Here is a 14,222-nt window from a genome sequence, read left to right on the forward strand (position 1 = left end):
GGAACCCCCCCTCCCCCTCAACACACGCACGCTGGTCCCCAGAGGAGGCCCTTCTTCCCACGGCACTTCTGTGCAGTCAGACCGCTAAGATTTATGCTGTGCCGCCAGAACAACAGTATTATTCCCTGAATGTCCACGTGCGACCCCTGACCCCCATGGGTTACTGCAGCCAGTATTGCCATCGCTGGTACTACCTGGGAGGAGGTCTCCACCAGAATCCCCCCGGATAGATATGAGGTCATCAAGGTTCTCTTTGCGGCTTTGAGAATTTCCTTGTATTTTATGCTCTCCCATATGGGGCTTAGTTGGAACCTCTCACATTTAACGATTCAGGCCAAATCGCAGTGACCTTTTAATCGGTACAGTACATCCCCCCCGGATGGCACCTCCACGGCAGTATAAAAATATGTCTATATTTGCCAGGCAGCTTTGTGTATGTGTAGGCCTAGTAAGGAAATCAACATGGCAACCGAGGAAGCAGAACAATGCACGTACAAGGAGCACAGCATCTGTGCGGGCGGGCTACTGATGTGAGGGACCGGAGGTGAACTTTGATAGCTTTCTCTTACTTCTATAATTGATTTTAATGAGAAAAAAATGAGTTGCCCATAATTAAGCTATTTATCAGAGTTATTGACCTCGCAATAAGCCAGATTTGAGTAAATTACATTACATTGTAATACTTTCAACATGGGCTGATTTGAGGCAAATAGGCTGATTTGAGAAAACCTCTCATTTAAACAGTCTTCGTTTTAATTTGTCTTAAAACGAGGGCTTTGTGTTGAAACCAATTTCTTCCTATTTAAGAAATAGGAGGTAGGCCAACCTGTTTGACAGACAAAATTATAGGCCAATTCCTTCAGTCATCATTCTCTCTATAAATATCTCTGTGTCAGTGAAGGGCTTGGGGTGTTAAGTTAAAACCAGGGCATGAATTGAAGGGGTACGTTATACCTTTGGTGCCATTGTTGTGATGAACTTGTGAGTTAGTTGAAGAGAACCTTTATAGCTGATTGGCTGACGGTGGGACATGCCTTGCATCTGCTCTTAGCACTGCTCACACTTGGTGATAATGGCCGATTTGAGGCCCAATATATTAAACATGTTTGAAAATAATCGGGATGCCATATGTGCCCGTAGAACAGTATGTTGAAATGGGGACACAGCTCCATAGTTATACTGTTTGGCGATGAAGGGTTTTGTTCATTGTATTCCCAAACGTTTAAGATTTTCTACCTTGAAGGCAAAAACGAACGAAACAACTCTGTAAAAAGCTCTCTTTCCTGCTTTCCCTCGTTCTTTATTTTCCACTTCTCTACTTCTCTTCTCCTTCATTCTGTCTCTCATGTCTTCCCCTGCAGCGACTAGTTCCACGAAGCTGGAGGATCTGAGCTACCTGGATGATCAACGGAGTGCTCCCCAGCGAAGCTCCATCAAACAGCCCTGGAACAGCACAGGGGGAAGGGATGCCAAAGGTGTGGTACTGTTTGTGTTTATGTGTGTGTGTGGGGGGGGGGTTGTGGTGTTTGTGTGTGTGTGTGTGTATATACGTGCATGCAGGCATTTATGCAGGCATGTGTGCGTGCGCAGGGCCGGCACTAGCCTTTTGGGGGCCCTAGGCAATATTTGGTTGGTCCCCCTCCCCACCTCACAGGCAAAACCTTTTAGTGGCCCCCCTCTTGACTGAGGAGAGAAAACATTTTTTAAGTACATTTTCTGCAATTCTACATATTTTTCCATGGGGTGAAGGGAAATGTGTGCAATTTTATAATTAATATAATTCAATTTTACTTGTTTTGCCATGGGGCAGAGAGAAAAAAGTGCAGTTTTACAGCTAATTTCCCAAAATTCGACACATTTTGCCATGACTTATGCCGTGTTAATATGATACACTACATGAAAAAAGTATGCGGACACCTGCTTGTTGAACATCTCATTCCAAAATCATGGGCATTAATATGGAGTTGGTCCTCCCTTTGCTGTAATAACAGCCTCCACTCTTCTGGGAAGGTTTTCCACTAGATGTTGGAACATTGTTGCAGGGACATGCTTCCATTCCTGCCACGAGCATTAGTGAGGTCGGGCACTGATGTTGGGCGATTAGGCCTGGCTTGCAGTCAGCGTTCCAATTCAAAGGTGTTCAATGGGGTTGAGGTCAAGGCTCTGTGCAGGCCAGTCAACTTCTTCCACACCAATCTCGACAAACCATTTCTGTTTAGACCTCGCTTTGTGCACGGGGGGCAGAAAAACAGGAAAGGGCCTTCCCCAAACTGCACAGAATCGTCTAGAATGTCATTGTATGCTGTAGGATTGAGATTTTTGCGTTCAATGGAACTACGGGGCCAAGCCCGAACCATGAAAAACAGCCCCAGACCATTATTCCTCCTCTACCAAACTTTACAGTTGGCACTATGCATTGGGGCAGGTAGTGTTCTCCTGACATCTGCTAAACCCATCGGACTGCCATCGGACTGCCAGATGGTGAAGCATGAAGCATCACTAAAGAGAACGCATTTCCACTGCTCAAGTGTCCAATAGCAGCGAGCTTTACACCACTCCAGCCAACACTTGATCTTAGACTTGTGTGTGGCTGCTCGGCCATGGAAACCCATTTCATGAAGCTCCCGACGAACAGTTATTGTGCTGACGTTGCTTCCAGAGGTAGTTTGGAACTCGGTAGTGAGTGTTGCAACCAAGGACAGATGATTTTACACGCTACACACTTCAGCAGTCGACGGTCCCATTCTGTGAGCTTGTGTGGCCTACCACTTTGCGGCTGAGTCGTTGTTGCTCCTAGACGTTTCCACTTCACAATAACAGCAATTTCAGCCGACCGGGGCAGCTCTAGCAGGGCAGAAATTTGATGAACTGACTTGTCTTCAGTATGGCCATTCTACTGCCAATGTTTGTCTATGGAGATTGCATGGCAGTGTGCTCGATTTTATACACCTGTCAGCAGCGGTTGTGGCTGAAATAGCCGAATCCACTAATTTGATGGGGTGTCCACATACTTTTGTATAGTACAAAATCAATGGGGGTCCATGGAGGTCAGGGACCCTGGGCACGTGCCCTTTCGTAGCCAGTCGGTAATTCAGCCATGATTACTACAAGTTTAGATAGCTTGTTTTGCTGACAAGGGCTAACAAGAAGAAAACTTCTGAAGCACATCCACATCTTGTGTATAGTACTATTCTAACGCTTGTTACGAAACCGATTAACTAGCCTGTTAATATTGTTGCACTCGCTAAGTCTAGGAGTCTTATGTCTAGTTGCATGGTCTGTAACCCGAATGAATGTGTGCATTTTTGTGAGAAATCAGCGTTACCTTACCTCAGGTCCATGGCCAGCTCTGCCTTGACTCCTTGGTGGTGACAGGAACAAATATATACAAAAAGGAAAACCACAAACAGGCATACCTAAACTAAAGATTCAAACCCAAACCGAAGGCCTCATAGCCATCAAACCAACCAGCAGCCTCACGGCTCTCCAAACTGGCACTCTGACTGACGATCATCTTAATTGGCAGTAATTTATGGGCTTATCAAGGCTAAACTCAGCATCTATACCCGGTTACTGCCACCTGGGGGATGAAGTGTGGAAGTGGATCCTGGATTGTGTGTTTGTCTATGTCCTAACGTTAACCTTCACCCCATATCATAATACGCTCAACAGTAAGTTGAGACCCCGACTGAGATCCTTCCTTCGTGCATGCAATTATTGTGTTACAACACCATACGCAACTATATCATTGTTGTATACCACAATACTCTTTAAAATGAACAGGAAGTCATGTAGTAACCCCTGTGTTCTCTCTTTTCTCTTCGTCCAGCGCGCTTCGCTCCCTTCAAATCTGGCGACATCATGCTGAAGCCATTGTTGTTCGAGGTTCCCGCCGTCGCCATGGATGCACCGTTCCAAGGCCGTGATTGGCTGTTCCATCGGCTAGAGGAGGTCCTAAGGAAGAGTGACACCTGCGAGGGCCGTGGGGCCGTTATCGTGGGCGATGTGGGCTTCGGCAAGACGGCCGTTGTCTCGCGGCTGGTGGCTCTCAGCTGTCATGGAGGTCACATGCAACAGGTCCCCACCCAGAGCCCCTGTACCTCCCCCAAAAGTAAGAGACAAATTTCCCTTCTCTGGAGATATTTTGTTTGAAATGATAAACAGGATGAACCTCTTGAGATGCAACAGCTCTTTTTTGAGGAAGCTGCCAGTTCCATGTGCCCCAGAAGGGAAGGACGAATTGATGGTTACTCATTCAGCAAAGGGTGATTCAAACATTCACATTTTTCATTATAAGTTTAACAATTCTCTAACTAGGCAAGCCAACCTGTCTATCTTGAGATCAGTCATACTTTAACAGAGCCATCACTCTCAAGTGGCAGGCTCCATCAGATATTTTGGTCCTAGCGGATGAGCCACACAAAGTCACAGGAATAAAACCTTTGAAAGCTCTGTCCCTGAAAGCTATGACTGATTTTGTGGAGATTGATGTTACACAACTGCAAGTGTTGCTACGTCTGTAGCTAGGTACAGTACCGCACTTTTCTCCCACCATCAAGTGTCGTGAATGCACACCGCATATCATTTTCACGGCCCCCATCCAGCAAATTGATACAGTGCACCATACGGCACGCCAGTAATGACATCAAGTAATGACATCATTTAGGTTAAGAGTAGGAATCTGCTTTGATGTGCCTGCTCAGGGAAATGCATTACAGACAGTGACCTAATTATAGTACATGCTGATAAATGCCTGACAGAGACTGAAGTGATTTGCCATCGTGACTCAGGGCCTTATTTAATTAACATTGTTTACTGGAGATATGTTTTGGGCCCATTATAGAAACCAGCCCACAATGATGCTTTTAACATGCTCTCTTGTATTCACAGCACAAGAAAAAAAAAATTTTGAATCATGAGTGCTGATAATCAAAAAAATATTTCATTAAATGATTATTATTCTTTTCCAACTTCTCATGAAAAAGTAGTGACAGTCCACGTGTGTGCCTTTGTAACAGTATAGCTTCCGTCCCTCTCCTCGCCCCTACCTGGGCTCAAACCAGGGACCCTCTGTACACATCGACAACAGTCACCCTCGAAGCACCGTTACCCATCGCTCCACTAAAGCCGCAACCCTTGCAGAGCAAGAGAAACAACTATTTCAAGGTCTCAGAGCGAGTGGCGTCACCGATTGGAACGCTATTAGCTTGCGCCTCGCTAACTAGCTAGCCATTTCACACCGGTTACACCTTGCTGTGTCCCTCTTGCAGTTGGGGATAGGGGGACAGACGGCGCCTCCAAACAGCCGCCCCAGCCCAGCACCCCCACCACAGACCCCCAGCCCAGCGAAACAACCTGCCCCGGGACACCAGAGGCACACCGAGAGGAGGCTGTCAAACGCCTGGCCAGCAAGGTATGATATGCTACACACACATGCACACACTTCATGCGTGCACCTTTGAATGCACACACACACCTGAATGGCACACACAGGCACACACACACTCACACACACACACACACACAGAAACACAGACACCTCTGGTGGAGAAGAATCTTGGGACTACAAGGTCCTATCTGACATTTGGGTCAAAAAATGTGTTATTCACATAGAGTTGCTCTTCAGGTGGTCCTTTACCTGTCAGATATGTCCGTTTTTTGGTTGTTATTTTACGACGAACAAATTATAATAATCTGAAAACACCTTTTAACTTGGTGCTAACAGGATCCATCTTCAATCCAATCCCACAATGCTGGATTGTCAATCAACAAAAATAATTGCATGTAAGGTGATATATTTATTGAGTCATTTTCATTGACATTTTAGTCATTTAGTGGATGTGAAAGAGGAAAATATCACAAAACAGTTCTGACAGCTGGATAATACTCATTATCTCCAAACTATGCAGCATTTTGCTGATATAATCTTATAGTCTCAAGTCCTTGATTATTCATATCATAGGTTCTGGTCCTCTTTTTAAATTATATTTAAGAAAAATGTAGAATAAGAATGGCCATAACGTAAGCTCTTTATGGTGAAAACGAATAAATACAGGTACCTTCGAGAATGTGTAAGGCCCTTAGGAGAGGCATTGCTGTTTTTGTCTTGTTCTACAGTATTAAACTCACCAGATGTTATTGATAACTAGCAACTAGTTTACTGACTTTGGGTGTCAGAGACCCGAAAATATGTCCGTTTACTCATGCAGAGCTAACGTTTTTTAGTTATCCATAAGATTTGTGCATTTGTCATTTTAGGGAACGTTAATTAATATATTTGATGATGTGATTAGAAAGAAGGACGGGTATTCTCTTTATTTAATCATTAAATGTCTGTACTTTTCTATTGAAATGTAAATAATTGTAACATTCTGTGCCAGATAGAACCTAACAGATTTTTGAAGGTCTTAGTATTTTGATACTTTAAGGTCAGGACTTTAATGGTTTATGAAAGAAGAATTCACTTTAAAACAGTTCTGAGATCTGGGATGTGAAAACATTCATGCTCAGTATCTCAGAACGATACTTTGCACAGATAGTAGTCTTGTTTCTTGAATCACTGCCAATAGACCACCTCCTAATTCCTCTTTAATTGGTCTCAGAGATGAAGAGTCTTGCGGCTTCACCTAGTAATACTAAGAGGGAGGGTTTAGTTTGACAAATTGGGTTCCAAGGCAACTGGAAAAGGTTTCCGACTGACTGTGTTTGCCATCCATCTGTTTGCCCCTTTTGATGAGTTCCTGAATTAAAGATGACCCCTGGGTGTATGGATACTTCTCCATCCTCAACAAAATTAACAAGATGGTTCTGTTAACTGTATCTCCATGTAATTACTGATGTGGTGAATAATGAATAAGACCATCGAGTCCCAAAGACTCGTGTGTTTACTCTTGACATCCGTGCCTTGTTTTTCCCCCGTTCCATTAAGTGGATCCGTCATGGCAGCTTGATTAGCCAATCTGTTAATTAGCAACTCATCGCAGACACTTTAGCCTCATGGAGAAAATCAAATGCTGATTTGTGAGACGGAGATATTCAAAGTTGGTTGAGGACTTACTTCTCTGGAAAGTTCAAGACACTCATGGCAGTCAAAACTTTGAAAAAGCATTATTGAAGTGCTCCATTAGGGAGCCTCTCTTTCTCTCCCTCACTCTCTCTCTCTCTCTCTGTCTCCAGGTGGTGTCCTACCACTTCTGCCAGGCTGACAACACCTACACCTGCCTGGTCCCAGAGTTTGTGCACAGTGTCGCCGCCCTGCTGTCCAGAGCGCCACAGCTCAGCGGCTACAGGGAGCTACTGCTAAAGGAGCATCATATACAGAGCATGCTCAGTCTGCGCTCCTGTGTCCAGGACCCCATCGCCGCCTTTCGCAGGGGAGTCCTGGAGCCCCTCGTCAACCTGCGCAAGGGTAGCTACTAACTTACTCCTGCAGTCTCCATGTTCTCACCCATGCTTCAAACCCCCCCTCCCCCTTCATCCACTGTTGTAAGTGTAACACCTGCAGCTCCTACTCACCAGCTACACCTCACCCCCAACCCCTCCTAGGGTTTTCTAAATTGTCATGCGCCCCCTGAAACAGTTGATTAGCACTCCCTGGTGGGCCGCTAGATCATTTTGGGATAATAAGGTCACTGGTTAAAAACGCTACAGGCCGTGACACAATTCTAACTTCAAAAACAACATTACTTCAAACAACAACCTTTTTCACTGTGGGAGTATCCATATCAATCAATATCCCTAAGGCTGCATTTACACAGGCTGCCCAATTTTGATCTTTTGCTCAATTGTTGGCAAAATAGTTGATCTGATTGGTCATACTAATTAGTCTGTGGACCAATCAGATCAGCTCTTTTGCCAATAATTGGACAAAAGATCAGAATTGGGCTGCCTGTGTAAACGCCGCCTCGGTGCTTTCATCCAGTGTATTATTCTTACTGTACAGGAAAAACAAGAGGGCAGGCCATATCAACGTTATAGACCATCTCTGGTAGCCAGTGTGTCTCAGTCTATCTGATGATATAGTAGGAAGTCAGCCTGATCAATAGGTTGGTCGTTCAGTAGCCTCCACCACAGGCTCGTTCCTCCGTCTTTATGATGTGGATTAGTAGATGACTGTGGCAGAGTGATCTCACCTCCACACAGTCAGGAAGGGCTGTATCAGGCTGCATCGACGGGCTCAGGTAGACTGGAACAGGATAGATATGCCTCTGTGATCACCCCCATCTCCTGTCTTATTAAAAGTAATGGTTGCGATGATGAGGGCCCATACAGGAGACTGAGGAGGGGTGACTGGTGTTTTCACCCTCCATCTGAGGTGCAGTCCCTCTGTGACATTACTCATGAAGTATAACATGGGGTAAGGGAATGGAAGCAGGGCTCTGGTCAAAAGTAGGGCACTACTTAGGGACTAGGGTATCATTTTGGACGGACCCCTGGTTAGATATTCCAGAGCCTGCACACGTCGACCTCATCCCTCCTGCCTGATAAACTGAACTGTGGCCTTTCGGCTGGTATTCCATTGAGTACCACAATCTCCTTTCTTTAAACCATATCACTTCAAACCGTTTGCCTCGACATGTACAGTATTTCAAAATACGTTTGCAACGCAGCAGTTATGTGCTTTACATTTGCGTCCTTAACCTGCTTCAATTATTGCCAGTATCTTATGTACTTGTTCTCTCTCTCTCACTTTCTCTCTTTTCCTCTCTCTCGCTCTGACTCCAACTGCCGCTCTCTCCTCTCCCATCTTCCCCGTTTCTCCCTCTCCACCTCCCCTCTGTTTCCCTGTGTAGAAAGGAAGATCCCGGAAGAAGACTTCATCCTCCTGGTTGACGGTCTGAACGAGGCAGAGTTCCACAAGCCGGACTACGGAGACACCGTCGCCTCCTTCATCACCAAGATCGTCTCCAAGTTCCCCTGCTGGCTCAAACTGTTGGTCTCTGTCAGGACCTGCCTACTGGTGAGGAGAGGACAGTCACGAAGCACAGATAAACGATCCTAGCCAGTGTATGTGAGTGATGCATTGCCTCTACCCAGGGACCCAGGCTTTTGTGGCATAGTATAGTCTGTTAGACTCGTAGGCGCTATGGTTCGAGTCTGATACAGCTCTCACTTTCTCCTGCTACACTTTAACTAAAAGAAGCTTAGTAAATCTGTGTTTGCCCATAGTTCACTGGCCTTCACCTGTGTGTCTCATACAGTATGGTCTGTCCCAGAGGTACAGTAGCACAGTCTAGCTGGTCAGCTTACTCCACCAGGGCCCATTGGCGGTGGTTTCCTCCAGCATGTTGGCTGGCCACTGATCCCTCCGTCTGCCTAACGCAGCTTTCCCATAATCCTCCTGGATTACCACTCCGGGCCGTAATGCTCCTGGGAGCCTGCCTGACGTTATGTAACAGGAGTGCTGAGGACACGACAGGCCCCTACAGTGTGTGTGTGTGTGCGTGAGTGTGTGTGAGTGTGTTGGCAAGGGATGTTAGACGTTGATCCCCCTGCCTGCTCTCTATCCTCTCTCCTCTCCCAATTGGTCCTTTCACAGGAAGTTGCCAATATCCTGTTTTAGGCATGGTCCCATCGAGGTTGCTATGCAACCAGGGCACTGTGAAATCTTCGGATCACCGCACTTTAATGAAATCGTGCATGCACAGCAAGGAAATGAAACAGCAATAATAATTTCATATTAACTTAGGTATTGCATTTGATTTATTCGTTTATGGCTGTAATTTTCTTCTCTTGCCTCAAACATCACCATTTCTGATGGCATCTGTCATCGGAAGAGATTTGATGTGAATCTGTGAGAAAACTGGCGGAATGACAGTCAGTGGTTTCGTGGCACCCTATTCCCTATATACAGCAGTAGGATCGTAATTTGATCACTCCTTTAGTGCTGAGAATTTTCATGCATCACAGGAAATGCAGATAAGACTTGTGATTTACATAAATTCACTGAAAACCCTCAGTAAAACACAGTTATATTAATAGTATTGCACTTTTCATGTAGCCTAACTTTGGCCAGCACATGTTTGCCTAACCACCAATCAAGCAACATTATGGACTAAATGTTCAAATCCTGTTGCTGCAGGATTATTTTGCTGCCTCAATACTGGTCAAATGAAGATCCTCCAAAAGAAGTGCACGCATACAGTGTTACACAGCTACTGTATTTCATGTTTCCGTGAGTCAGAAGAAGCAGCAGCTTGAAGAGATGTGATGGGTGCCTTCCTCTCCCTGACTAATCTGTTGTCCTGGCACATACAGTACCACCATAGTGAGCCAACACTGTTCTCATCATCACTTGTATTATTCAGTGTTTTTCCCTCTTTCATGTTACCTTTCACAACTAGAAGAAAGGGTTCTCTCTGCTGCGATGCAGGAGCTGGAGGATAGAATTGTACTGTGTCGTATTGATTTTGTACTGCAGACTCTTGGGTGGGAAGTTGCAGTGTGCTCCTGGGCTCCGTGGTTGCATGGCGTGTGGGCTAAGTTCAACTCTGAGATATAACCAAGCTACAGTACACTTTGATTGAGAATGCAGTGTATGATATATATACGCTTCCAGGAGGCCCATTTTGGTCAGACATAAATCCACAACATATATAATTCTACAATATAAATCGCTGTCTCCCGTCTCCCCAGGAGATTACCACCCTCCTACCCTTCTCCAGACTCTCACTGGACGACTTCCCGGAGAGCAGCGAGATCGGCGGGGACCTTAGCGACTACATCCAACACCGGGTCATCGTCAGCCCCGAGATTGCCGCCAACGTCACCACGCCCAACGGTACCGTCCCCGACCCCCTCCTCCTCAGCAAGTTCAACACCCACCTGGCCTCTCGCAGCCAGGGCTCCTTCCTCTACCTAAAACTGACCCTGGACCTGTTCCAGAGAGAGCACCTGGTTCTCAAGGGAGGCAACTACATGGTAGTGCCTGTCTCTCTGGCTGAGGTGAATGAATGAATACATTTTATTTGACAAATCTTTGACAAATATAAAATAAATGTAGGGCTGGTTTCCCAGACAGATTAAGCCTAGTCCTGGACTGAACAGCATGGTCAATGGAGAATCTCCACAGAAATCGTTTTTTAGTCCAATACTACACTTAATCTGTGCCTGGGATACCAGCCCATAGAGTTGCTCCAGCTAAGGAAGTACAACACACGGAATTCAATACACAATCCAGTCAACAAACGTATTTCCATTGTGGTCCTCTTTATCGCCAGGTGTACCTGCTGCAGTGCCGTGCGGGGTTCGAAGGGGACCAAACCTTCGAGCGGGTGCTGCCCGTACTCAACGTGGTGCTGGCCTCGTTACACCCGCTGACGGACGAGCAGCTGTTCCGGGCGCTGAACGCTGGGGGTGTGAGAGGAGAGATGTCCTGGGAGGACTTCCAACAACGCCTGGAGACCCTGGCCTCTGTCCTGGTGAGGAGAGAACCTGTGAAAGACTATTGAGAAACAGCCATACCGTACGTTGTTAGCTAGATCAGGAAGTAGGCCAGGAAGTAGTATACAACCATTTCATTGAGTTACGTTCACTCTGTGGGAGTTGCATTTGGCTCCCAGTGACAGTAACTATCTCAGCCACTTGTGGATTTATGACAACAACCTCTGTCTGATCTTGTGTCGTTTCCCTCTAGGTGAGACGCAGGGACGGCACCCGCATGCTCTTCCACCCCTCCTTTAGAGAGTGGCTAGTGTGGAGGGCGGACGGAGAGAGCACCGACTTCCTCTGTGACCCCAGGAGTGGCCATGCTCTGTTGTCCTTCATGTTCTCCAGACAGGAGGGCAAGCTCAACCGGCAGCAGACCATGGAGCTGGGACATCATATCCTGAAGGCACACATCTTCAAGGTACCAGCTAGTGTGTCTGAATAGACTACTGATGGGGCGTTAATCCAAAGACTATCTGAGTTCAAATATTACAGTACAGTAGCCTCTCTCCTCTTCCTCTCATACACTGGGGGGGAGGGGGGGGGGTCGATGGTGGAAATATTGAACCAGGGTGTTTCTCTCTCCCTGTCTCTGCCTCCCTCTCTCTCAGGGTCAGAGTAAGAGGACAGGTGTGTCCTCTAGTGTTCTGCAGGCTCTGTGGGTGAGCTGTAGCACTGACAGCCTCTCTGCAGCCCTGGCCTCCCTCAGAAATCTCTACACACCCAACGTCAAGGTGAGACAGACACACACACGCACGTAGACACAGCACAGGCACGTACACACACACCTCTGCACACCCAACATCAAGGTGAGAGACTCGCACGCACGTACACATACGCACACCTTTTAAAAAAAATCTTACCTACAGGTGAGTCGTCTGCTGATGCTGGGCGGGGCGAGTGTGAGCGGGCGTTCAGAGGTGCTTGGTCGTTCCCCTGTGCTGGGTGTGCACGCCCACCTGGGTCACCTTGAAATGGTGTCCCTGCTGCTGGAGCTGGGGGCTCCCGTAGACGGCCCCTCGGACAGCGGCATGACCCCCCTCTGTCTGGCCGCCGCAGCAGGACACACAGGACTGGTCAGCCTGCTCTGTAAGAAAGGAGCCACGGTCAGTGCTGTTCTCTCACCTTGTTGACAATTCAACCAAATTGGAAGTTGATCTGCTGTTGTTGCCCAGCTTTACAGTTTCATATAACTTTTTTATTTAACTAGGCAAGTCAGTTGAGAACAAATTCTTATTTTCAATGACGGCCTAGGTGTGTTCAGGGGCAGAATGACAGATTTGTACCTTGTCAGCTCGGGGATTTGAACTTGCAACCTTTCGGTTGTTACTCTAACCACTAGGCTACTCTGCCACCCCAGAGTAGTCACGTATCATAGTCACGTATCATAGTCATGTCATATCATAGTCATCTGCTTCTGTTGGCTCTTTGGGGTTTAGGCTAGGGTACTATGAATACGGTTGTGACAACTGCTGATGTTAAAAGGGCTGTGTAAATACATTGGATTCATTGATTGATTGATCTGTGTTTCTCCTTCTAGGTGGGCCATGTTGATAAGAGTGGTCAGTGTGCCCTGGTCCATGCTGGGCTGAGGGGCCACCCAGACATCATCCACTACCTGCTGAACCAGGACTGGGGCCCCACAGAGGCCCCTGAGGGCCAACAGCAGCACGGTGTGAAGAGCAGTGTGAAGGGCCAGGCCTTACAACAGGCCCTGACGGCCGCCTGCAGCATGGGACACACTCACGTAGGCTACTGCATACACACACTGACGAACACACACACCGTGCGCACTCTTCAGATGCAACCGTTGTGTATTGCTTATAATAGTTATGGTGTATAATTATTGTGCATGATATTGTCTCGTTGTCAGGTTGCGAAGAGCTTACTGGAGCTGAACGATGAAGATTTGGCTGTGCAGATAGACACTCCCGACACGCTCTGGGGAGAGACTGGTACTGTGCACTTTCCCTTTGTCTACATAATGTATAATATATATAATGTTTTCCTCATCCTAATCCTCATTTTCTTTCCTCATCCTCTGTTTTCAGTTGCTTGTTTTCGCGGACTCTTGAAAAGTGGTTGGCTTTCGTTTTACCAAGTGGAGATCATTTGTTGTTATTGAACTTCCTAGTGAGCTTCTCAGGTGGTCTCCACTTGCCCACTGTGTTACACCGATGGACTCTTCTGATCCGGTCGTGAGCTGAAGATTTTAAGCGGCAGTGGTGGTAATAGTTTCAACCGGGTCATGTATTCCAGGTAGCCTAGCGGTTAAGAGCGTTGGGTCAATAACCGAAAGGTCGCTGGTTTGAATCCCCGAGCTGACTAGGTGCAAAATCTGCCGATGTGCCTTGAAGCAAGGCACTTAACCTTAATTGCTCCTGTAAGTTGCTCTGGATAAGAGCATCTGGTGAAATGAGTAGCATGTTCAAGAAGAAAGATGTGGTAATATTAGATTATAATAGTCTTACAGTGAAGCTGGTGTAGATATCAGATGGTATTACCTCCATCTCCAAAAAAGGAAGTCAAGCAAACCTGTCTTGATTCTTATACCCATTAAACTCTAATACAATCATAGGTGTTTATGTGCTAGTAAATAAATAGGCTGGGGGATAGACAGCGCTCAACCACTGCCAATTGGAAGCATACATACAATTGCTGGCTGCTGGTACCAACATTTGTAAGCCAATCCTGAATGAAAACAACCTCGCTGATGCAAATATAGAATACTAAATAGGCCATTTAGAGGTAAATTGAAGGAAATCATGTATTTATGTTGATTACAGAGACCTGAC

General features: G+C 46.4%; 1 protein-coding gene across 1 annotated transcript in view; it reads left to right on the plus strand.

Moving 5' to 3' along the window:
• LOC129840525 (protein TANC1-like) overlaps nt 1–14,222 on the plus strand; it is a 56,687-nt gene that overhangs the window by 32,825 nt on the left and 9,640 nt on the right. Inside the window, exons 8-19 of the mRNA XM_055908448.1 lie at nt 1,362–1,475; nt 3,830–4,111; nt 5,271–5,413; nt 7,177–7,408; nt 8,793–8,959; nt 10,636–10,944; nt 11,220–11,420; nt 11,636–11,848; nt 12,039–12,161; nt 12,297–12,533; nt 12,968–13,174; nt 13,301–13,382. Coding sequence (XP_055764423.1) covers nt 1,362–1,475; nt 3,830–4,111; nt 5,271–5,413; nt 7,177–7,408; nt 8,793–8,959; nt 10,636–10,944; nt 11,220–11,420; nt 11,636–11,848; nt 12,039–12,161; nt 12,297–12,533; nt 12,968–13,174; nt 13,301–13,382 — 2,310 coding nt within the window. The remainder of the gene's footprint in view (nt 1–1,361; nt 1,476–3,829; nt 4,112–5,270; nt 5,414–7,176; nt 7,409–8,792; nt 8,960–10,635; nt 10,945–11,219; nt 11,421–11,635; nt 11,849–12,038; nt 12,162–12,296; nt 12,534–12,967; nt 13,175–13,300; nt 13,383–14,222) is intronic.

Source organism: Salvelinus fontinalis, chromosome 41 (assembly GCF_029448725.1).
Source record: "Salvelinus fontinalis isolate EN_2023a chromosome 41, ASM2944872v1, whole genome shotgun sequence".
Taxonomy (NCBI): Eukaryota; Metazoa; Chordata; class Actinopteri; order Salmoniformes; family Salmonidae; genus Salvelinus; species Salvelinus fontinalis.